The sequence below is a fragment of the Apis cerana genome, linkage group LG12, assembly GCF_029169275.1.
Source record: "Apis cerana isolate GH-2021 linkage group LG12, AcerK_1.0, whole genome shotgun sequence".
In the NCBI taxonomy this organism is placed as follows: domain Eukaryota; kingdom Metazoa; phylum Arthropoda; class Insecta; order Hymenoptera; family Apidae; genus Apis; species Apis cerana.
The window spans coordinates 6,707,680-6,731,887 of NC_083863.1; the positions used below are offsets into that span (position 1 = coordinate 6,707,680).

General features: G+C 40.9%; 2 protein-coding genes across 4 annotated transcripts in view; one reads left to right on the top strand and one right to left on the bottom strand.

Moving 5' to 3' along the window:
* The window catches only part of LOC108003857 (uncharacterized), a 35,993-nt gene that overhangs the window by 9,327 nt on the left and 2,458 nt on the right, over positions 1–24,208 (bottom strand). Inside the window, exon 1 of one of the 2 annotated variants that reach the window (XM_017066399.3) lies at positions 18,531–18,982. The exons of the other annotated variant lie outside the window; for it this stretch is intronic. Within the exon in view, the coding sequence (XP_016921888.1) occupies positions 18,531–18,623 (93 nt within the window). The 5' untranslated portion in view covers positions 18,624–18,982. Of the gene's footprint in view, positions 1–18,530; positions 18,983–24,208 lie in introns of those variants that run through there. 2 annotated transcript variants of the gene reach the window in all.
* The window catches only part of LOC107992993 (synapsin), a 48,321-nt gene continuing 45,220 nt past the window's right edge, over positions 21,108–24,208 (top strand). For both annotated transcript variants that reach the window (XM_062082675.1, XM_062082674.1), the window contains exon 1: positions 21,108–21,266. The gene's annotated coding sequence lies outside the window, so the exon portion shown is untranslated. The remainder of the gene's footprint in view (positions 21,267–24,208) is intronic.

Below are 24,208 nucleotides of genomic sequence, written 5' to 3' on the forward strand. Positions count from 1 at the left end.
CAAAATAGATACTTCATAGATAGTTATGCTACACCGTGCTTTTCCTTCGTGCAAACGGAAAGAAAGGCAAAATGTCCCTCGATGCGACTAACGCACGCCCTCTTCGACGAAGAAGTGACGCGATCGATCGCAATATACGGTCCTTGCTGCGAGGGACGAGGGAACGGACTGGTCATATATATATATATAATAAAGAAGGACGATGACGACGACGGTGACATCACGGGAACCGGCCGCTTACATAAACGAAAGTTTAAACGCGGATTGGAGAGCGAGCGTTCCTCGGATAATATCATTGCGTCGCGAATTTCGCCGGGGAAACGTATGGGAGAAGAGCGGGTTGTGGAACGGATCACAACGGGTCGATGTAACCCGCTAACGAGGGATTTTACTCGTCGACTCGGGGAAAGGAACAATTAGCCGGCGCGGACGCGCGACGACCGGTCACGGAATAGAATAATTCATGTACAAGGAACTGTGGCGGACAAGTGGCCACTTAGTAATTCGCTACGATAGAATGTACACTATCGGCAATCGGCCCCACCGTCGATAAATCACCCATTTTTTACGTTTTCGTGTGTCGTGGTGTGCATGGAGCCGTGCGCAATCGAGTGTACACGGTGTTCCCTTTAACCCCTGAAGTACTCGCGCCAGTGCTCTTTAGCGAGAGCGATGAAGCTGTTGAAAAGGAGTTGTCCTCGGTAAAGAGATACGTCGAGTTTCTTTTTCTTTTAAATGGAATCGATTCGATTCTTTCGATACGAATAAAACGGTGTGTATCTCTCGTATCGCGAGTTATTTTCTACATTCTTATTATTGATCGATCATAAATCGATCAAACGCGTTCACCTTCTTGATAATATCTTAACAAAGAAAAAGAGATAAAGATTGAGAGAGAGAGAAATCTAGATCAAAGTAGATTAAAACGCTAATCGATGCAGCCTGTTAATTCTTGTAAAACAATTACTCAGCTATTTTATAATATCTTTAAGAATCATTATTCAACTTTGATCAAAACTCCATCTTTTCACAATTTATGGAATGGCTACCCGCATCGATTACCGTTTACGTTAAAAATTGTAAACGATACAAAATTAATACCTCCCTATATCTCTTTATAATTTTTGCTTATCGAGCAATTTATTTCACGCATGATCCCCAATGATATTCAATTACGCTCTCCACGGATCAAACGTAAGTAATCATCGCGTAAAATAAATTTTTGATCCGATCTCGATCCTCCACCACGCATCCAAGTTAAAAGGGAACACCCTGTACGTATCGGTGTGCACAGAGACGCGTGTGCTCTATGCGCGAATTTTACGCGTGGATACCGGCAATGTATCAAGATTTAATCCGACCTCCTTGTGGCCGCAATGTTTCAACACATTCCGATAGTACACACCCATAGGCGAAGTATGCGAGCCGCCACGAACGAGGGCGGAATAAATAGTATCGGGTGCGGTGAAGCGGCTTGGGAACATTTTTCGGCTGCGAGTGAAATATATTGGCGGACTTATCGAAACGTTCGGACATACGCGAGCCCTCGCTTCGCCTCCTATCGTGGTTTTATTAAATACGCGTATTACAGGGTTGGAGGTTGGAGGCTCGCCTCTAAACTTCGTTGAAACTTCTGCCTTGCCGGAGATAAAACCTCTTCCAAAGTATAGCTTTCGCATTCGCCTCTTTGGATAGGGGCGCGGTTTATCAGCATTTCAGATTTCTTTTTATCGTTGCCTCGAACGAAGTGTAAGTCGGTTGTTGATCAACATTTTCGATCCAACCTCGGGGAAAGGAAATTTAACCGTGGAACGCTTAAAGAGGCTTCAGTACCGTTTAAATTATTTTTTAAATAAATTTAAATCTTCGAAGCAAGGAAAATTTATAAAAGGGAAGAATATCCTCGACGTTCGTGGATGATAAATTGAGCGGTAAAAAGTCTTGGACGATGATACGTACATCGAATGTCTGAATCATTTTCCTCTGATTCGTTATATTTGTGTAATTATTTTACAAAATATGAAATGAAAAAAAAATGAAAGATTTAGCACAATAGATGTATCACTTGTTCGTGGAAACGAATACATCGCGCATCGAATACTCACGATTTTTTTTCTTGAATAGGATCTTTCATGCGGAAAGTTATAACGAAGCTCTGGAAAAATATTAAACGTGTGCAGTACCAGCACGTGGTGCAACCGAGTAATTGAAAAATACGAGGAAGTCACGTCTACGTGGAACAATGCTGCTGTGTCACACTCGCAAACTGTAATATACTATAGGTATTCATTGCCTTCCCGAAGAAGCAACTTTCGAGAAACAAGTTATAAATTGTTTATGCGCTTCTTTCACGTTCCATTATATTTTCGTGAAAAGGGCCCCTCTCTTCAAAATTGAAAAGAAAGTATGTCAGTTTTCCATCCCCTTGGTTCCTCTTAATTTATAGAGTGTTTCGTAAAATCGCACGACTTAAAGATTTTACAAGCATTTTTATAAATCTACACACGTCTGCAGAATCGAAGAGAGAGAGAGAGAGAGAGAGAGAAAGAGAGTATCGAAAAAATCCTACGATCTTAACGAACTCGTCATTAAAGATTAATTTTGTTTATTAACGACGAACAACAATGGAAAACAATCATGGGAAGAGCATAATGAGAAAGTATATCGAAACTGTTTCGAATTAATTAGTGAAGAATTTGAAAGATTTTCTCGTAAAGAAAGAGACCGATTTCACGAGCTGATTTTACTTATATGGAAAATCCACGATATCCACGATACGATCGTATTACACATCTCTCTTTCTCGAGCGTTCCTTTCATATCGTATCAACTTACAATTCTAAAAAAAATTCTTTGGAAAGAACGAACCTCAGATGCATTTCGATCGTATTGAACACAATTTCGAACCTCTCATCTTCGAATCTCTCAAGAGTCTTTTTTTCTTTTTTTACGCCGATTACTTAATTCCAACTTAACCAATAATTCTAAGAAATAAAAAAAAAAATTCTCCACAAAGAACAGAAACGCTCTCGATTATTATAGATATTATAGAAATTCCGAGCATGAATTATTCGCAACGTGAGAGGAGAGAAGAAACGAATCGAACGAAGAATAACGACCTGCGACACCTTGGAACGATATAAAATTACGTATAAAATATATTACCGGCATTAATACGAACAATTACGGTATCAGACTTGCCACGGATTTTTATATATCCCTCTCTCTCTCCTCCCCCTCCTCTCCCCTCCTCACGATTATTATACAGTCACAGCTCAGGGGCTTTTGTCAATGCGAGCTGCGCCAGCACGGACGCTCGATACATGCAACGTAGAAAGCGCATTCTTTGGCCAGAGGGCTCGAGCCGGCTCTCGAATTATCTTCCGAGTAAAAAGGAAGAAGGAGAGGCCAAAACGTATGTTATTGACCCTGCCTTCCTCGCCTTCTTTCGTCTAACCGTTCGTGTCGTCCATTTTCTTTTCCATTTTTTCCCCTCCCCTTTCCTTCTCTTTTCCTCCCCTCTCTCCTCCCCTCCTTTCTTTCTTTCTTTCTTTCTCTCCTTTTCTCCTTTTTTTTCTTTTCCCCTCCACGTCCATCGGAACCGAAGCCAACAGTATTTTCGCCAGAAATGGCTTGGTTCGCCGGTACCTTGGTTATAACGACCAAGAATCTTTGCAGCTTCTTCGTAAATTTTATGCCTTCGGACGTTTTTAACGGGCCGACACATTGTTTAAAAATGACTGTGTTTACACGGAAGCGTCCGTGGAAAATAGTTACGACGAAAAGGACGAGCGTTTTAGATCGTTTCCGCGAAGGAGCGTTTCTAGCAAACTTTCGAGCGAGACACGTTTGATTTTGGTTAGTCGAGGGAACGTTTGCTTTGGCCATTGGTGAACGTATATCACGCATATACAATACACACGTTGATTTTATTGTTGAGACATCTTTGCGCGTAATATTGACACTGGAGAATATATACTTGGAGAATACTTTTGAAACGAAGTCTGTGTAATTTCACGAGGCGAATCTGGTCGACCACAAACTCGTAACAGTTGACGAGATCAAATATTGAATTCTCGCGAATTGCTCGCAATATTGTTGTATAACAATAAATAATCTAACGGAATCGCCGATTATTGTAGGAAAAAATTAGCGCTTCCGAAAGTTTCCATCCCTAATATCGATCCATTGCAACCGTTTCATCCAAGAGGTATCGTATTCAACCCTTCTCGATCAATACTCAAAAGGAACCACCCCGATCATTCTTCTCGCGAAACGATCGGATCATCTCGGAATCGGAAGCGACTTGGGAATAAAAGTTTCTCGCGGTATCTGATCGAGTCGGCGCGTCATCATCTCTCCTCGTCCCTCATCCGCCTCGTCCAACCTCTCTCGAAACCCGAAAGCGTGTAAGTGAAAGCAGAGTGCAGCAACCCTGAGATCTTCACGCATGGAAGAAACGAACGTTGGAAAGAAAAGTGCGGGACACGTGAAAGTGTGCGATCCGCGGGTCGATTCGTTCACGAGATCTCCCGCATTCCGTTCTATTATGTCCGTTCCGTGTTTCTCTCAGAGCGAAAAACCAGCTCGAAAATGATGAGCCCCCATTTTTGAGACGACGCACTGGTGAAAGGAGATTTTCGATCAGAATGCGCATACAGTTTTTGAGAGAATTCGATAGATGACTGGTTTAAATCGTTGGAGAGAGAGTTTTTCCAGCGGATTTATTTATGTCGGGTTACGATGGCTCGTGTGATGGCTTTTATTCGCATGTGGATAATTTCAATGATGGAAAATATCGATCTTATGGGTTCAGAGCTTGAGGATAATTTCGTTTAAATCAGCTCGAGGTGGTAAAGGAAAATTTCGATTCTCTCGATTCTTCGGACAGTCGTTTGAATATGTATTACTCGGACGGTAGAATTTAATTTTCCGCTGTTATTATTATACTTTCTTATTTCTCTGTTACCATATTATTATCACAGTTTCTTCTTATTTTCAAAAATTTCTCATTACTTTTTTGCACCGGGATTCTTCTTATTATCAGACATTTATCCAATTAAATTCGATATCTTTGAATTTATCTCAGGCAGTATGAAATACTTCAATACTGGAAGAATAAGAAATTTAAAACTTTATAAATATGCGCTATCCTTTCATGCCTCGTAACGTCTTTAAACGCGTTAAACGCTCGCGCGAAAAGATTTGTTTTCTCCTGGAAAACGCTACGAGGCAAATAATAAAGAGGGATGAGTGAGAGGGAACAAGTTCGTTTCTCGGATGTCGCATAAATTACGAGCCAATAGAAATGCACGCGTACGAGTATCGCGTCTTTAATAACCACAAAGATCGGAAGAACTTACGTACGCCACTGACCGGTGTATATATATATATATGTATACGCCGCTTTCTGCGTGCCTGTTATTGAATGGCGAAAGTGAATTGCGTGAAATTATTACGATTATACGAAACGCGCGTGGCGCGAGATCACCGATGCTTATTACCTTCACCACCTGCGTCGATAAATAGATAAACGATGCAAGTTTCAATAATGCCATGGTGTTTCGAACGCATGGAATACGGATTCCATTCTCGGACCCATCCACGCTGCATAACCTATCTCGGTGTAACCATCGTTGCTCTTGTCTTGTGATACGAACAAAGGGACGATGGCGATTCAGTAAAGTATAATATGGGCCTTCGCTTCCAACGATCCAAGCGTGAAATTTTTTTTTTCCCTCTTTCTCCCTTTACATTTGGAAAAAGTAAAATTATATTTGCGCGTGTTCGCTCGAGAGAGAGATATATAATTTCGATTTTCGCGGAATATGAGCGTAGATAGAGTATCGTGTATTATTAATGTATGCTCGACTTGGTTATGCAAACGGTTTACACGCGTGTTCTTAAACGCATCTATAAGGGAGGATTTCCACTTCTTTGATCTGAAAAAGAAAAATTATGAAACTTTGGGGATTAAAATTGATCTTTCTATTTGCATTCTTCTCGCGAGTATCCAGAGATTTATTCCATAGAACTCGATGTGGTCGTAAATTTGCATGTTCAAGACACGTACACCAGCAATTCGGACAACCTATTTTTCAATTGGACGCTTCTATCTCGAGAAATTAATTAAAAAAATTGGACGGAAATTTTTCATCAAACTTCGTACGTACACTATTGGCCAAAAGTTTGGAATCACCCGGATCATAAATCAGGATCGTGTAACTCGAGAAATTTAACGATACGAATAAAATTACTACGCCCATAGCTCCAATCTATGATTATCAATAATAAAATTAACACAAGATTCGAAGAAGGAGAAATTTCGAATTATTATACTTCTTCTCCCATAAAAGCATTACTTGCCTTAATGATAATTCAGATCCAATATAATTATAATGGTTCGAAATTTCCAAGATTTGATTTCTATAATTTCCATCTTCTTTCGGTAAGCAGTTAGTTGCAAGGCAATTTCTAATTTTTGATCGATAATGTACGTCTTTATGCAAATCAAACTGCGCCGAGGAGAATACGAACGAGATTTAATCCCAGCTCGGATCGATGCTAATCCCACAGTTCGATATATCGTAAACTCACGTTGTTTTTAATTGAATCGTTAAGCATCAATGAGGAACGTTCGTCCAGTGTAATTAATAAATCTTACTGGTCGACCGTCGATGTAATTTCTCGCAGCTCTTCTTTAATAATAATCGGGGGCACACGATTATTATTACGAATACGAATTAAAAAACGAACGATACTAAGGTTGAAGCTTGCAGTTGGTGCTTTAAACCGCGATTTTAATTAATCACCGACCACGGGTTGCAAATTCGTAGACGCACGGCCGGTCTTACTTATTAATAAATTGTTGTATCAACCGTGGATCGTTTATCGCGGTTCATCGTATCTCTTGCTTAATCCTCGACGATAACTCATTAATCAGTCTTCTCTTTTTTTTTCTGAAGAAAATATCGAATAATTTTTGACGTCGAGCCAACCTTCGTCGAATCTAATTAAACCGGTGATGTGGAAACGAAATGTAGGTTTTTAAAGTTCCAAGGATCGAGAGGAGAGAAAGGAAAGAAACTCTTTATCGCGATAAATTTCTCGTCCGTTTCGATCAATATTATTATTCCAATTAATACGTGTGTTTCGTTTTCGAGCTTCTGTATTCATCGTCGGATTAAATTGTTAAAACGCTATTACGTTTCTGTAAGTAGCTCGTGTTTCCCTTATCAGAGGGGGAGGAGGAGCACTTAGGAGCAACTGTACATTTTTAATCCCGCGTTCATTAAATGTAAATTCTGTAAATAATAAAATATGTTATAAAGGTGTTATATTAATCGTGAGAGTTATATAAAAAGAATGAAAGATCGTTGTTCGCGATCGAAATGTTCAATGGAAAAAGTGGTACATTTATTTTTTTTTTTTGAAAATGTAAGAAATTATATTTATAATATCTATTATCTTTGAACGATAATAAATAGATACGTCTCTATTATTTTTTAGAAAAATAATATTGATTCATATTCGATTAAAAATAATTAATACACGTGTCTAAGGAACGACGATCTTTATAATGTTATAAATTTTAATTTTATCCATTATTCGTAATATATTTAACACATATACGTAAGATTCTACAGTTCTAACTAAATTTTTTTAACTTTATAATTTGTTCAAACTATCCTTTCACGCTCGACGTTTCGCATATATTTCCAATCTGTAATAATTAATAATTAAAGAATTATATCTCTCACGTACGGAAAGCGATTCTTTCGAAAGTTAAAGACCACTTCTCCGCCCAAGTTTCCCGATTAATTAACGTGGAATATTCTCTCTTTCGGAATTTCTCGAACAAATTCGAAATATGAATTGCGCGGCGTGTCAGACGCGTTTTCTCTTGACATCGAATTCCGATTAATAAACGGGTTCGAGCGAGGAGCGAGACAAAGAGTGGCGCTGCCGGTGGCCAGACAGAGAAGTGTGGCGAAAAGTGAAAGCGTCGAAATTAAAAAGCAAAAAGGCAAAGCTGCGTTCGATTTTATGGTCGGTTGAGGTCACTGGTCCAACCGGTGGCGAAATCTCTTTTGCTCTCCAAGTCCAAGCTTCGAGACCCTTGACTTCTTACACGGCCACTCGTAAATCCTTTTGCAATCCTTCTTATTACATAAATATAAATTTAACGATTCAGATTCGGCCGCCTCTTTCCCTCGCACAGTTGAGAAACAAAGCTGAAAAAGGAGTGAAGAAGCGATTACAATTAAAGGTATTAAACGCAAATTCAAATTTTCATCGGATACCACCACTTGTACGCGATTAAAGGCTAAACTGCATACCCAAATTTCAAGCATCGACGCGCTACTGTTCCAAACCATCGCAAACTTCTCTCCAACGATCGTAGAATTTACAGCTGGACGCGAATAATTCACGCCATCGTATTCAGAATTCAACGTCGTTGCACTGCGTTTCTCGCAAGCTTCGTGATAGACCGTAGAATCTTACAACTCAATGCAGCTAACGAGTCGCATATCGCGCGCAGACATCGGGTCGTATTTAACGTAACTTCGACTTCTCGAAACGAACGAACACGCTCGAGCAAAGTTTGGATAATATTTGCTCGAAGGCAATAACGTACGAAATAACGAACAGGCTACCCTCTTAATCATCACGTTTTATTTTCCTGTGGAAATCGTTACGGTTCCTGAAACGGCGGCGACACACGGCGCTCTGTTCATTGTTGCAGCAGAACGGTGCATCCCGCGCGCATAATATTTCACGGTTTACCCGTGGAAGGAACGAACGAACGTCAAGAAAGTCAAGAAAGCGAAACCAAGATCGAAAATAAAGAGGAGGAATAAAGAGGACCGGTGCATGAGAGAGATTCGAGTTTTCGATCGAAACTTGTCCACTCTCTCTACTTCTCCCCCTCTCTCGAGATAAACCGATGAGCTAACCGGATGGGGATAATGGGGGGTTGGGGAGAGGGAAGGGGGCAAGTTTGGCGAGAAGAAGAAGAAGGAAGTGGACTCTTGAAGGAACGGGACATTAAAACGGCGGCGGTGGTTTCGTAAGGCGGCGCGGCCGTTCTGCCTCGTTTCCCAGAAAACGACGAGGAATTCATGGGGTCTGAATTCGATTTCGAGAGTACGAGAATCTGAGGAAGGATGGCAGGCTCGCTTGGTTTTGCTGCCAAGGTTCGCCGTTTCAAGGATGATTTAATACAAGGGATTCAGGATGGTGGTCTCGGATCGAGAGGAGATCGATGTAGGAGATAGCAAGGTATAGCGGAGTGCGTAAAAGTTAACTGTTTATGTTAATTACGGAATCGGAAATGTGGGAAAAAGTACGGTTTTTATAACATAACGATACGATACGTTTGATTCTTCACACTTTCTTCACACGTGACGATAAGTTTTATGGTAGCTGTAGAAATCAGCAATCAAGGAATCGTGTAAAATTTCGAACCAAGAACGTACGTATCGCGAGTTATTTCACGATCGTGCAACCGTTGATCGTTAAGAGATTTTACGACTTTTTAATGAAACATACTGTATATATTTCTCTTATTTTTCTCTCCCCTCCCTTTCTTTTTTCGTCCAAATAAAGATTATCTCGATGATTAAAGCGAAAATTATGGATCGTTTAATCTTTTAAAGATTATTTTAAATGGTCCGTGCATTCATATATCTTCTTGTTCAGAGTAGAGAAAATCGTAATAAACGATTCGACGATCTCTTGAAAACGATCCTCCACATTCCCCTTTCTTCTTCACTCTTCTATCACTTACATCGAGTAAGAATTTCCTCGATGTGCTAGCAACGCATCGTCCATCGTGTATCGCGGTCACGTACGTCCAAAAAATCCTTTCAATCCTTTTTCCTGAATCTTTCCTCTCTCAACGATCGGCCGAACCGTCAAGAAACCGTCTTTCGAAAGTTTACATTTTTCATGAATTCTTCTCTCCCTCCCTTTCTTCTTCTCAAAGAAAGATTGGAAAAGATCAAACCGATTCTCGAACCTTGCCCAAAACATTATTATCTTTCTCTACGAAATCCTTCCACATCCCCGTCCACTTTTCTCCGAGAATCAAGCGTTGGAAAAAATCATCCTCCCTATCCCTTTCTCGATACCCCTCCCTCCCCCTCATACGCGGTTTACAAACACTTGACATGGTTCGATCCACGGAGCGGTCATACACGTTTGCCCACGGCAGTCGGCAAATCAGCCACGTCAGTGGAGATGGTGATTTATATCCGTGGCTCTCTCGAGGGCGAATCGGCCGCGGACGAAATCGGCCGAGTGCTACGTTCTTCACGCTTCGCGTCGGGTGCCCTTCGTGTCGTCTCCCCCTTCCCTTTGCGTGTACACGCTGCGTATACGTGCACGTGCACAACACGCACACCCCCTCATCCTACGAAATGGCATTGTCGTAAAGATGTAAGCGTCCGTGAATCCTATCCTCGAGTGGAGGAAGATACAACGGTGAAACCACGAACCGAGAGAATCCCGAGAGTTTTGCGGCTGGCAATCTATCCCGGCGATGATTTCGCGTTGGAGGTATTAAATACGTGCTTTTTCCAGAAGGTCGAGTTAAGTTTCGTTCCTTTTCGCTTGGAGAACAATGGAGAAATAGGTGCAGGATATAACGTTATTCAAATTTTGTCCCTTTCTTTTTTTTTTCTTTTTTAGAAAATGTTGGACACTATCTTTTTGGAAAAGGCTGCGTCTTCTCCTGTTGATAATAATAAAAAGATATTGATAAGACCAGAGGTAGGTATAATAAACGTGACGTTAATAAATACGAGCGTGTCCAGAATTTATTAGCTATGTGCGTAATTTTACGCACGACATTGCGTTGGCGACATTGGTTGGGAAGAAGGTTACGTCGCAGAACAATGGAAAAATGGCGTTGAACGGGTGAAGGAGGACAATTTCAATACGTTCGAATTCGATTAAAATGAATTCGATCTATCCAAGATTGCTTCTACGTATCAAATGTTAATTCCACGGTATTTAAGAACAGCGAGTTTCTTCCTCGAGGAGCGTCCAATCTGCGAACGAACCAAGGCAACATCCGTTAACGATATCGTTCAACCGAAATGATTCGGTAGCCGAGGCATTAATTGCTCGATTATCTTCTCCAGTGTTTGCCCACCGATTTACACGACGCTAATGAAAGGTGCGACTAGGTGGATCGCGCTTTAATTACGACGCTTCCAGAGAAATATTTTAACGAGGCATTAACGCTTTGTTGGCCTCGCGGCGTAGGAGGAAGACGGGCACGGGCGCAACATCGTGACTATTTGTCAGAATGGCTGACATCGAACGAGGAGGGAGGAAAGAATTAATTGGACGGCTTTACCAAAGGGATGTTCAGGTGCTCGTCCTTGTCTTCTCTCGTCTCTCGTCTCACCACCCAGGGAGCATGACAAAAGAAGCGCGTTAAAAACCGTCAATTTCCTACCATAACTCTCTGCATCCCGTACACATCGAATCATGTAAATCGACTGACCAACGAATCATAGCGATATATCCCGTAAACGTGTAATCTCGTCAGTTGGAAATGACACTCTGGTGGCGCTCTCGATGTTTTAGAACAATAAACGTAAAGCTACGAGCCTTGGGGGGATGCTGGTTATCGAGTTACGATCGATGTATCGTAAATCGTACCGATTGGAATGCGTCGTTCTCCCGTGATCGTCGCACTTGAACTGAGAACGGCTCGATGAACGACGAAATTTCGAGCATTGTGTACGTAACGTTGGAACCATAATATTTTCATTCTGACTGGATCAATATTACTCACGGGCATCTATTATAATATTTACGTTGGATTGGAGATACGTGACGATAATCTTGAAGTCTCTTTGAAATTCAGTTTGGATTTTTATATATTCGATATTTTTATATATTCAAATCTGTATATCTCGAGTTTCAGTTATCAAAAAGTTATCTGAAATCAGAGATCGAGAAATCGCGTCGAGAATTTTAACTATCCGATCAACTCGGGGATTAGCATCCGAGTATATTCTCATTAATATTCATCGCTCTGCGTCTAAATTCCCTAACTTGCGCACGGATGGATTATTAAACATCTCGTGCGTTATAACACGTGAAAATATGAACTGAAATTATAGCATTACAGCGTTGAAAAATTCTCCGTTGTAAAACCCCTTTTTAAGTACTGCTAAGTATCATCGTTACACGATAAAATTTACATCGTTACACGGAATATCTTCTAACGTAGAGTACCACCATCTATTAGACACATCGCGTAACTAACTAAACAAAAACCAGATCGAATCTGAGAACGAAAAGAAAGAAAAAATTATTCTTTCTCCTATTTTTTCCCCCTTTTTTTTTTACACCGTATAATCACCTCTCGCCACGTCATACATTCCAGTCTACCAGGCATACACTGTACATTTATAAAATGCAACAACCGGTTTACATTTCCATATCACATGCGATACAATATTAACACAAAGTAACAAATTCAACCGAGATAAGCCGAGAGCTGTCCTGCCAAGTCCCGCATATAGTCCTATCCTATGCGCAACCCACCTTTATATATATATATATATTGTTTAAAATATATTCACTTTCATTGACGTTTAGCAACATCTCGATAACCGGTCGAATAATGAAGCCACGAATAGCGGTGAAATCGCTTATTGTGCATACACGTAGTACGGTGCATAGTATTCTCGCGACGCGGTCGGAACGCGTCATCATTAGCACCGTTTCCGCTCGTTTCTGACATACACAACCAGACCGTGTACACGTTGAAGCGATGCGTGATTCCCAGCGGCCAGATCATTCTAGAATTTACCAATGCAAATCGATGGAGAAAAAAGGGAGGGAGGAGGGGGAAGAGAGCGAGAGAGAGAGAGAGGAGAGAGAGAGAGAGAGAGAAGAAAAGAAAAGAAGAAAACGAACGCCTCGCAGCGTTAACGCTGTATCTCTTTCCGTGCCCCTCGACCGATCTGCATTCCTATGTAAAAGAACTTCGATGTTGCGAAGTTCGAAGGCATGATGCCGCCGGAGAAAAAGAGCGGATTGGCATCGTGTGTAATAAATTGTTCGACTGGTGTTTGTTCGACGAATTACCTTGAGATCGCTCGAAATATCGTTCCTCCTCTCCTCCTTTTGCTACAAGGTAATTAATCGGGAAGAAAAGATCCTTTGAGACGGATTTGCATAATTAAGTTCGACTCGGTAACGGTCCTCCTTCTCCTTTTCCTCCCCGATCGATTCGATCGTTGAATTCGATGAAACGTTGTGATACAATAATAATAATAATAATAAAAAGAGAAAAGAGGGGGAAATTGATTTCTCTTTGCCGCCTTTTATTTAAACTTATAAGTAATTAAATCCTGCCACGGATCAATTTCCACGGATTAATTAATTAATTAATTAACATCCGATCGTCAGAAAGGAGTGAGTTGCATTAGGCCTTACGCCTTTTTTTTCAAAAACTATTTCATCATTTCAACTTGGAGACGCTCTCCGTACAAACGCACAGCCTTCGCAAAGATTTTCTTCCAGTTATCCCAATAAAGCGCAGATTTTATACGCGTCGTTTCAAGATATCCACTCTGGGTTTAGACGTGGGACTAAAATCGGACAATACGCGTTATGCTTCCGTGTCGCCTCTATCGCATATACATACGCGTTTTGATGCAGATACACGCAACGTATGACATACTACCACACACTTCGAACGCGCGTAGCCTCTCTCCTCCTCGTTGGGTGGATCGTCGGTATATTCTCTATACACATACACGCACACCACTCTTCACGAGAAGTTCTCTCGTATACTTTCGCAATCTTGGCGAGAAAGACATGCGCTATCTGGGGGACGTAGGACGTCGTGGTGGCGTAGGCAGAGAGGCAACGTTGGACCCTGTGCTCGTTTCTCCCGAAATGGACACGCCACGATGAGAGGAAAAGTATGCAACGTTTCTGACCGTTTTTGTCCAAGATCCTCCTCTATATGGTCTCTTGCGCTCTTGCGCCATTCGAAAGAGAGAAAGAGAGAGAGAAGAAGAAGAAGAAAGAAAGAGAGAAAAAAAGATCCTTCGACGACCCCTCGTTGCCCCCCACTCTCGAGGATCGAATTGGTTCGCGATCCGGGTACCGAGGATCGCGAATTCATTGGAATTCTTGCCGGTCCAGTGGTCGTAATGCCGCGTAAGAATTAATTGTGCGTTGCATTATGCTTGCGGTAGACCGTGAAACATCTACGAAGAAACGATCGGGACGTCGTTGCATTTATACTTCTGATTTCATATTGTAATCCGTGGGACTGGCTGTGTGATTAACTGGTTGAATGTTATTTATGATAATGCGAGGATGGAATGCGTATCTTCTAGTAGCGTTCGATAGGCACGAAGGACAATGGTAGACGTTGGTTGGCCAATTTTGGCCTGGCTGTCGTGACGTAACATACGAGTTCCCACGTCGAAAAAATATGAAAAATACATAGTGGATGAGGAAGTCGGGCAGGAAAGTCGAGTCTGAAACTCCGTTTCGTGATTATTTATTCAGAAATCAGGCGAGAGATATCTCTTCGGTTCGAGAATCGTATCAATTTTACTTTTTATTTAATAAAAGAAAAAAATATCGAGAAATATAAAATATAACCTTCGAATCCAAAGGGAAAATATCGAAGGTATTAGAGGTGGCCACGATCTCTATCCGTGGATTTATAAATACGTTTCTTCTACGCGTGACAGTCGATCGAAAAACGACGTTCGACGTAAGAGGATTACAGAAGTGATATAAATGAGTGAGCGAGAGAAAGAGAGAGAGAGAGCGTCACGTTTTAAATTCGATTTCTACGAGCAAAGTTGAGCATACATATGCGCGATCACGGGTTTCAGAAGACGGTCGGCCGGAATTCTCTCGGAAAATGCGAATTCCTCGCCGTTCACTCGAGAAATGAGATATGCGAGTAAGATTTCTCTTTTCTTTTCTTTTTTTTCGCGAACCGCTCCTCTCGAATGGTGTATGAATGGTATGTCCACGTGTGCAAGAGCGAAAAATTTTTTTCCTTCCGCTTTTCTTCCGTTTTGCATCGCGTCACATGATCAAAATATTTGACGAAGCGAATCACGATCTTTCATCCGTACACAATAGTTTCACAATAGTAAATAAAATATTTAGTGTGATTTTTTATTCATTTCATATTTCACATCCATATTCATCTCTTTCGGGATTTTTTTACATTTCTTCTTCAATCTTTACGTCTTCTTAATTTTTCTTAATCTTCCGTTCCAGCGATAGATACAATGCCATTGGAGAAACGCGAGAGAAAGCGAGCAAATCCGCCCGGTTTCACAGATGTGTCAACGTATACAAATTTTCGAACGTTCAAATTTTTCCTATACAAATTTTCGAACGTTCAAATTTTTCCTTCGAATTTTTCCTGGATGTTATCGATCCACGACGAATCCGTGATTCGTCCATTCCCCATCCCAACAATTAATCCACGGGAGACGTTGGCTCGAAATCGGGCGAAATAACGTGTTAAAATTCTACTCTCGAATAAATCTCGCAATTTAACGATCGTGAAGCATTGCCAAGTGGCGATAGTACGATTTTACGATGATCCACCTTTATGACTATCCTATTCTTCGTCACGAAGTAACCCATAACAGGGCGTGCAGGCATGCGCCAGGCGCATAAACCGGCGACGAAACCCGGCGTAAAATAATCGTACAACGATCTTTAAAACTCATCGTGTCGCATCGATCCAACGGTCTCGAACAATATTCGACACAATAGGATAATTCTCATAAATATTGAAGCGGCGTCGCGTTTGATTCGATGGCCGCGAGGCCGCGTAGCACGCTTTAATAAGGCCACCTACTATTACTACGCATCGAGATGTATACACACACACGCACACACACACACCTCGATCGTGTGTGTATCGGTGAAAGAGGCGCCTTAAAGATTCTTGACAAGCGTCGGTACAAGCGTTTGCAATTAATTCGCCGATGCTCACCTCGACAGCCGGCCAGTCCGCCATTAAAATTCCCCGCGAGCTTGCGCAACTTGCTTTCGAATCTCCAAGCTTTTCAGAGCATATCCGCCGATTTCGATAACGTTCGCGTGTGTATCCACCTTTTTTTTCCCATTCCTCGTTCCTTTCTCTCTCTCTTTCTCTATACATATATATATATATATATGCATCTCTCTCGTCGGTGACACGTGCGTAATTGTGCGTACGTAAAAAACGGATCCTCGGGCAAAGAGTAAAAAGTTGTATTTATAATACGGGCCCGACTCGAACGAGCCGAGTCGTATCTACGATTTACGCGGCAGATAGCCCCGTATGAGGCAAGGCCAGTTTCCTGTTAAATAGATTTTTTAATTAAGTAAAAGTTCGGTCCGCGGGGAGTGGATGCAACCGTACGCGCGTGTGCATCATTGTTTCACGGTGTGTTCGCACTGCATACCGGGTGCTTACTCTAAAGTGGATCAGAAGAAACCAAGTGTAGATAGATGCGGCTTTCTTTTCTCTTCTTCCCCTTTATCGTCCTCTCAACGATGCAATATTCTTTCAAACGAAACAATCCCAAATGAATAGGGAATTTAATGTTTGGGAATTGCGTCTTGGAAGGGAAGACGAAAATTTTAAAAGAGTTTATATTGCAGGAATATTTCTATTATTCAAAAATACGATGGTTAATCGGCACGCTCTACGCGATCGAATAGAAATATTTCGCGAAATCAAACTTGTGCATTATTCATAACTGAAAGTTCCCAGGGGATTACGTATAAAGACAAAACGATCGTTTCGAATATCGTCTCTGAACGTTCCCCATTACTCATCCCCTCGGTATTTGAACAAGCGTGTGGCAAAAAACGTCTCCACGTATATTCCCATTCAATTCGCGCATAAATAAACACACACTGTTCGTTTAACCAGCTCTTTTATCCGGCGCGCGTAATTGTGCAATTCACGCATTCGATATCCGCGTGCGTCGTCCCATCGATTCACGCACACGCACAATGCCCCGTGGCGCATTCCATGTTTGCAATAGGCAGAGGTCCTGGTTGCCATTTCGACGCACAATATATTTTCGACTTAGAGGGACGGAGAAAGAGAGAGACCAAAGGTATCTCGGCGACTCGGCCCTCCCGCTGGACACATTCCGAGTGCCGAGTTCGCGGGAACTGGCGAAGACTGTAGCCAAGCGGTTTATCTGAATTTTTCTGTTCAAGATTGGCCGAAAACCACGTGAGGAAGAACGGCGTGCGTTAACTCGTTAAAAAGTTTCCAATTATCCCGTACTCGTGTAAAATTGTGTAAGAAAAAGTTAGCAAAGAGAATATTTGCTTATGCGAGATATTTAAAAAATTGATTTAATACAATTTCCTTTCTCTGGATCCTATAACAAGGATAGGAGAGTAGATTTATAATTCAACCTATCCGCTCGATGAATGTAATCGATTCCTAGTGTTCAACATTCGGGGAATATATAATTATTTTTATATTCCCTCGAGCAGAGTGCTAGGATAGATTCGTCGCATCTATTAGAACTTGATCTTGGATATATAGGTGTATAAGTGAAAAAGTGATTGCAAACTTTCGATCGGCATTACCATGGTGGTTTTACCATACATACGTGCCGATAGATTACCGTATCATATCGTATTACGTGGTTAGCGAATTCCTGAGCGATCCGCTTTTTCCTAGAAGTAGCGATAATACTACGTCTCGAGTACCGTTTCATCTTACGATCCTTCTAATCTTGTACTATATAGGAGTAGTAGTAATTCACCGGAATGGAATGGACGAATTTCGCAATGAATTATTTGATTCTTTGATTCTCGTGGATTCGATACGACGACGATGCTCTTCGATTTTTGGTTTTCTTTTTTTTTCTTCTTTTTCTTCTTTTCATTTCGATCGTCTTTCGTTTAACGCTCGATCGTTGGGGAGGGACAACGAGATTTAGATGCGGCAAGGAAGTGTATTTGCGCGAGATGAATGAGTCAGCTGGAGACGAGAGGTGGTCGATCGTGGCGATTTATTGCCGGGTACGCGCGTTTACATGATGTATCCTGAGTTATATCCCGAGTAAGATAAAGAACAGTCATCTTCCGTCTCTCGATTCGAAGATCATTTTTAAACGGGTTTATTTGTTCGCAACAAAGATCTCGTATCGCAGATCTTTAGCTCTCGACTCGAGTAAACAGGTAATACCGCCTGTGCACCGATAGATATATCTATAATCTACTTATTTCGCGATGGAAATATTTGAATTAATTACGCCAACAGCTAATTAATAATTTACGAGAACAAGATTATCGTCACTGCATATCAACGACTCATTTAGATAAATTATCATTGAAACTACCTCTCCAAGATTCCTTTGCTCGTCGATTAATAATGTATAGTCTCGAGTTAGAAATTATTCTATATTGCATTTGCGTAACGAGTAATTATTTGTCGATTTATGGATGCAAAGTGGAAAAAAAATTGGGAAAATTTTGTAACGGTGTCAAACTTACCTGGCCGACACGAAGCGCCACCAGGACCAAGCACAGTACCGACACAAGCGCACTGGTGAAGCACGCGTGAAAATTGGTCCTTCCCACTGTCATTTTGGCGGTGTGAACGTGCCACACTGAACGATCGACTGTGAAACGTGTCACGCTATTGCCAAGCCTCTCCTATCTGTCAGTCTCACGTCACATTTTCGTTATTTCCCGAGAACAATCTCATCGTATCGCGGGAATCGATCGAATATATCGACGTTACAGGGCGGCCACGCGGTTTCCTTTCCCGTAGTGAAGACAGGGCAGAGGAACGTGGATATATGAACGCGCGGATAGCGAATTAGTGGATCTCGTGGATATCGTGGACTCGAAAACTCGTTGCCTCGTTCAAGAGAACTGGAAGCGAATGTTATACTGGCGCAATAATGACTGTTCCTCCTGAGCTGCCCCCAGGGACGCTCAGGTGTTCGGTGTTTTTGGTGGGGATAGATCGTGGCGAAGCGGCCATTCCCTTTTCATCCGATGTTGTATGCGATCCACGCATTCATGTCTCCGAATCCGACGATGAGCCACGAACGTTTCTCGTAATTCCTACGCGAGGTCAGCACTGTGCACGCTACTCGTTGTTCACATAGGGATCCGCCTTATCGACGCGGCTGGGGAATTCCAGAACGTTCCTCGAAACGTTCGCAACTTTTGCAACTAGAATGTTTCTCACTAGAGATATTTTTTAGAGAATTGGAAACATTTTTCCGTTTCACCACCACGTTGAAACGAAGCGATGTCGACGGGAGAGGGAATTGTAATCGTTTGAAATTTAAAAAATATAATTGAACAAATTGGTGGTTGCTTCTTAAGAGAAGCTCGGTTTAAATAATCGGATGCAGACTTGAAAAACGGCTCATCCGCTTTAAAACTTGAATTTTATGATTGCAGACTGGTCGTGGAATGTCTCGTGGAATTATTTGCATCCACGAAAGACACACGCACGAAAAATGAATCTGCCCGGCAAACAATTCAATAGATATTGATTGAACGAAGATTGCAGGAATTACAGGACTGTCGTTAGTCATGATGCTCGCGACGCTATTGTCGTGGAACCTCTCAAGTTGTCACAATGAGAACAAAGGCGAATATCCAAGACAATAGGATAGCTTATAAGATCATTCACGGACGACGCGAAAACCATTCAAGATCTCGATGCATCGATATCTTTACGCTTCGATAGTACGAACGTATATACGTGATTACATCTTGTGTATCCGTATATAACTATATAACACCGCTATATAATCGTAAACCTTCGTTAATCTTCTTCCTAATTCGAAAATTCCTAATCGATTCCTACGGATATATTACGAAACATCTCTTTCTTCATTCTACAAAATAGAATCGTAGATTAATAAAAAAAGGAAAGAAAAAACTACGTATAACTGAAATTATCCTCGAGCCATTTTTCCAACGTGTTAACACCGGTTTCACGAGTGGTCGTTTAATTGGTCTGCAAGGAAAACTCGTGGCACGCAAAAAAGAAATAAAACGTCAACGCGTCAAAGAACAAGAGTCCCCTCGTGATTCACATTTCCTTACGTAACAAGGCTAGACATACACGAGAACCGGGAAGCGTAGTGATCATCTTAATGAAAATCCCCCACGTTCGTGCCTCCTTTGATAGTTTTCACCCCGGGAAAATGTTTGTGACCCACTTTCCCACAGAAAACGCTCTAATGCCGTTTTACCTGGGGTACAAAAAGGTAGAGTGGAAAAAAAGAGGCGGAACCGGAGGAGAGAAAAAAAGAGAGAATCGTCTTCTAGTTGAATACCGTCTCGCACCGTGTACTACCACGAAAACGTGTACAACATACATACATACATATATATATATATCAATTTTATTGCAAGAATTTCAAACGGCGCTTCGAAACACAGAGACCAAGGGATCGTATAAAAATTTTTATATATCCTTACAAGAGGAAAACTCGTTCCCAAGATTCCACGAGTCGTAACGCCTGCTACTCTCTCTCTCTCTCTTCCGAAACCGTTTCAAAAATGTACGATCTCGAATATAAGATCGTACAAAAGCTCGGGAATAAATTCAACGACGAGGAATCACGAATAACTGGGTCGCTGCATTAATTCTTTTATCCAGGCCGACTTATCCGTGGAGAATGGCGGTCGAGTGGCGAGCAACGAGAAGAATCAACATCATCCATCCGGCACGCTCTCTCTATAATTATCGAGGAGAGAAGAAGCGAGGAGAGGAATTTCGAGTTGCAAAGAGATAATATTATCCCGTTTAACTTCCCCCCTCTCAACTTTCAATCTCATCGCGAGCACAGTTTTCCCCAATTTTATATAATATTTCGAAAAGAGGCGCTGTACAGAGAGAAAGAGAGAGAAAAAAAAGAAGTCAAAGGCGCATGCATCGGTGCAAACGCGCAATCCACGTTTACCAATGAGCGGGCTGACGTTTCGTCTTCAGTTCGGCCAGCAGGTGGAGCGTGTTTGATGTGAATCGAACAACGTCACCCTGTACAAACACCGGGGACCGGGCAGCATATAGGGGCTCGTCCTTTTTTTCCCCGTCGTCGTCGTTAGCTCGCGAGACTGGGTGAGGAGGGGGTGATAAGGAGGACGCAAGCGCGGACCTATCGACCAGCTAACCCTCCGGGTAACACCCTCGCGATCCTCGGCCGAGGCTCACTGCTTCACCGGCAAACTAGTAGGTAGTACACGCACGCGACACAGGTGAGTACCACAAGCTTCTTCAGACCTTGCCTTAAAAGTGTAATCTAACAGAGAAAGTTGAGGGTAGGGTTGACGATTGAAAAAAAAATCGGTTTCCGTTGGGAAAGGAGGTTGGTCGAAGGTCAAGTGCGAGCGTGATTTATGGATTCCGTTTTGCGATCAATTTGTTCTTTCCCTCTTCTTTCTTCTTCTTGCTTTTTTTCCTTTTTTTTTCCTCGTTTGGTAGATGGCTTTTTCGATAACTCGGCCCGTCGTAAGTGGAATTCAATAGAAAATGTTGAGAGTAGATTGGTTAGAAAATGATTGGTTTTCGTTCGAGAAGGGCGAGTGAATTTATCGAGTTTTCTTTGCTCTTCTTTTCTTTTTTTTTTTTTTTATAATCGTCGATAATTTGACTTTTGAAGTGTTGTCCAAGATGGAAAGTCGAAAGAATTGGTTTTCGGTCGAAGAAGGATTGCATCATGTGACTCGATTTGGATGGATTTTCTTTTATGATCAATTAACTCTCTTTTGCAACTGTTTCGTCCAATTGTTGACTATATAAAATCGTGGATTAGTCGGAACGGCCAGTGGGAGATTGAAAGAAATGGGAAATTGATTTTTTTTAGATGTTTGTCTCCCTTTGGAGAGATTATCGTACGGTTTCAGTGGATAGTTGATACGGTATATTCGTTTATCAAACAAACGTGAAAGACACATGATACACTCGACGAGGTTCAATAATAGAGATTCGATTTATGAGATAACTAGGTGTTTTGTGGCGAGACGAAGATATTCTCTATCGAATGATTATTATAGTGATTGGTTCTCTCTTACAAGTATTATTATTCGAGTTGATATTGAATTTAAATTTACGCGGGAGTTTATAAACCACTACGTTGATCGACGAATACGAGATACCAATTTCTAATAAATGTATACGACTGTTCTCGAGGATGAGCATTACTTTCACGCGATATTTCCACGGTTGCGTGTTTCTATTTTTCTTTTTCATCGATCACTTTATTTCGAATTTTTGATATCGTTTGGGCATCATTAATTACATTGAGAAAGCTTCCTTTTGATTTCGATGAATGATACCAATTGTTTAAATTTAAATATTTTTAAATAGGAAATGTATGAAATCGTAATGAAATTTATTAAAATTATACGTGATTTCATACTCGAATGAATATATTTGAATGATTCGATTAAAGTACTACGCCCATTTTAGTTTCAATTAAGATATCTTTGGATTAGAACGGATAAATAAATAAATATTTATCAATATTTTGAATGAAATATTCAAATAATATATACATCTCTGGTTTCTTTCAATTTTTATAGAAAATGCACGTTTTCGTGTGCGCAGCTTTCAGCGGTCAATGCGCCTGCCCTTTCCTAACACCTAGGGACTCTTCCATCATCGATTATTACTAGAGTCTAAGCTAAAATCCCTAGAGATAACGTGAACCGTGTAGATCCATATAAATATAATCACGCGAAACGTAGCTACGTACGTACTTTACACGTTCGATGAAAAATTACTACGAAAATTATTTTTTAAAAATTATTATTACACGACGAAAATTTCTCCCGCGAAATTATTAAATTATTCGATACGCGTTATATATATATATATATAGAATACATAGAAGTTTACACAGTCAATATTTGAACAAGAGGGTGCGTCACAAAATTTATCGATTCGAAACCTTCTATCATTTCAACCCTCTCTCGACTCGGTTCGATATCAATTTAGAAAATTGTTATTCCACCGACGAAATAAAATTAGAAACGATTAATTACCTAAGCTTGGTAATTAATTAATCGAGAAGGATAAAAAAACAGATTAGATTCCTCGTTGGGTATTACGGGATAAAAAAAGAAAAAAAGAAGAAGAAAAAAGAGAAAAATAGAAAGCTCGTCAAGCTCGTATGGAGATTCGAAGGGATTACTAAGAAATTCGTCGAAGCTAATTTAAAATTCAATTAGGACTAGGATATCTCGGGCATTAATTGAATTCAGACAGTTAGCCAAGTAGTCATGAGCAGCGGGGCAAACTTTGCTGGTTTAAAGTTTTCTAGCCATTCTGATTACAGGATGCTTTCACGTAGAAAGCGATTGCTGGAAACTTTCAAAGAAATCACGAAACTTTTCCCCATCTTTCTTTCTCAACTTTCTCCCCTTTCTTCCGTCTTGCACAATTCCTCTCCCCCTCTATTCTCATTTAACAAGTCACGGAATAATCGTGTCGCGTTTCTTCAACGACACCAGGAATTAATTATTCCAGGAAAAGAAGTCTCAGAGAAGTGCGACCAGACAGCAGAGGCATCATTTTTTATTATCTCTTTTGTATTATATCGTGCAAATCGACGGACTTCATCGTCGTTCTTCTTCGTACTTCCCTTCGCCAAGATTTTTTTTTATTCAAGATAATCGGACTCGTTATCAGCCCCGTTTCCTATCGCGATATATTGAAGTTTTAAAATCACGGTTGGAAAGGGGAAGAGGGGAGGGGATGAAGCGAAACACTCGTGTAAAAAAATTTCTTCAGCGCGTAAAGTCACGCTGCGTCGTATCGATCAGCGTGAATATCAAGCTCTACTTTTGCTGTGCTAAATTTCTGCGAGGTGGTCTACTCCGTGATCTCGCGAGCGCCTCCATTCTGCTCGCGTGGACGTTTTTATCGCGGATCTCGCATAAGCTCGTTGTTCCTTATTGAGAACGCGTGTTATATACGTTTAATTATAGCGATACTTCAGCGTATAAAAAAAAAAAAAAAGAAAAATAAATAAAATAACGGAGAGAATTTATCTTCCCCCTTTTTTTTTTTTTTTTTAAATATATTTATTGGATACATTTTATCGTTCAAAAGTTTATTTTGGACCGAATTTATTTCGAAATGATTTATTCTTATATATGTCCAATTACGATACAAAAGAAGATTTTTGTAAAAGATT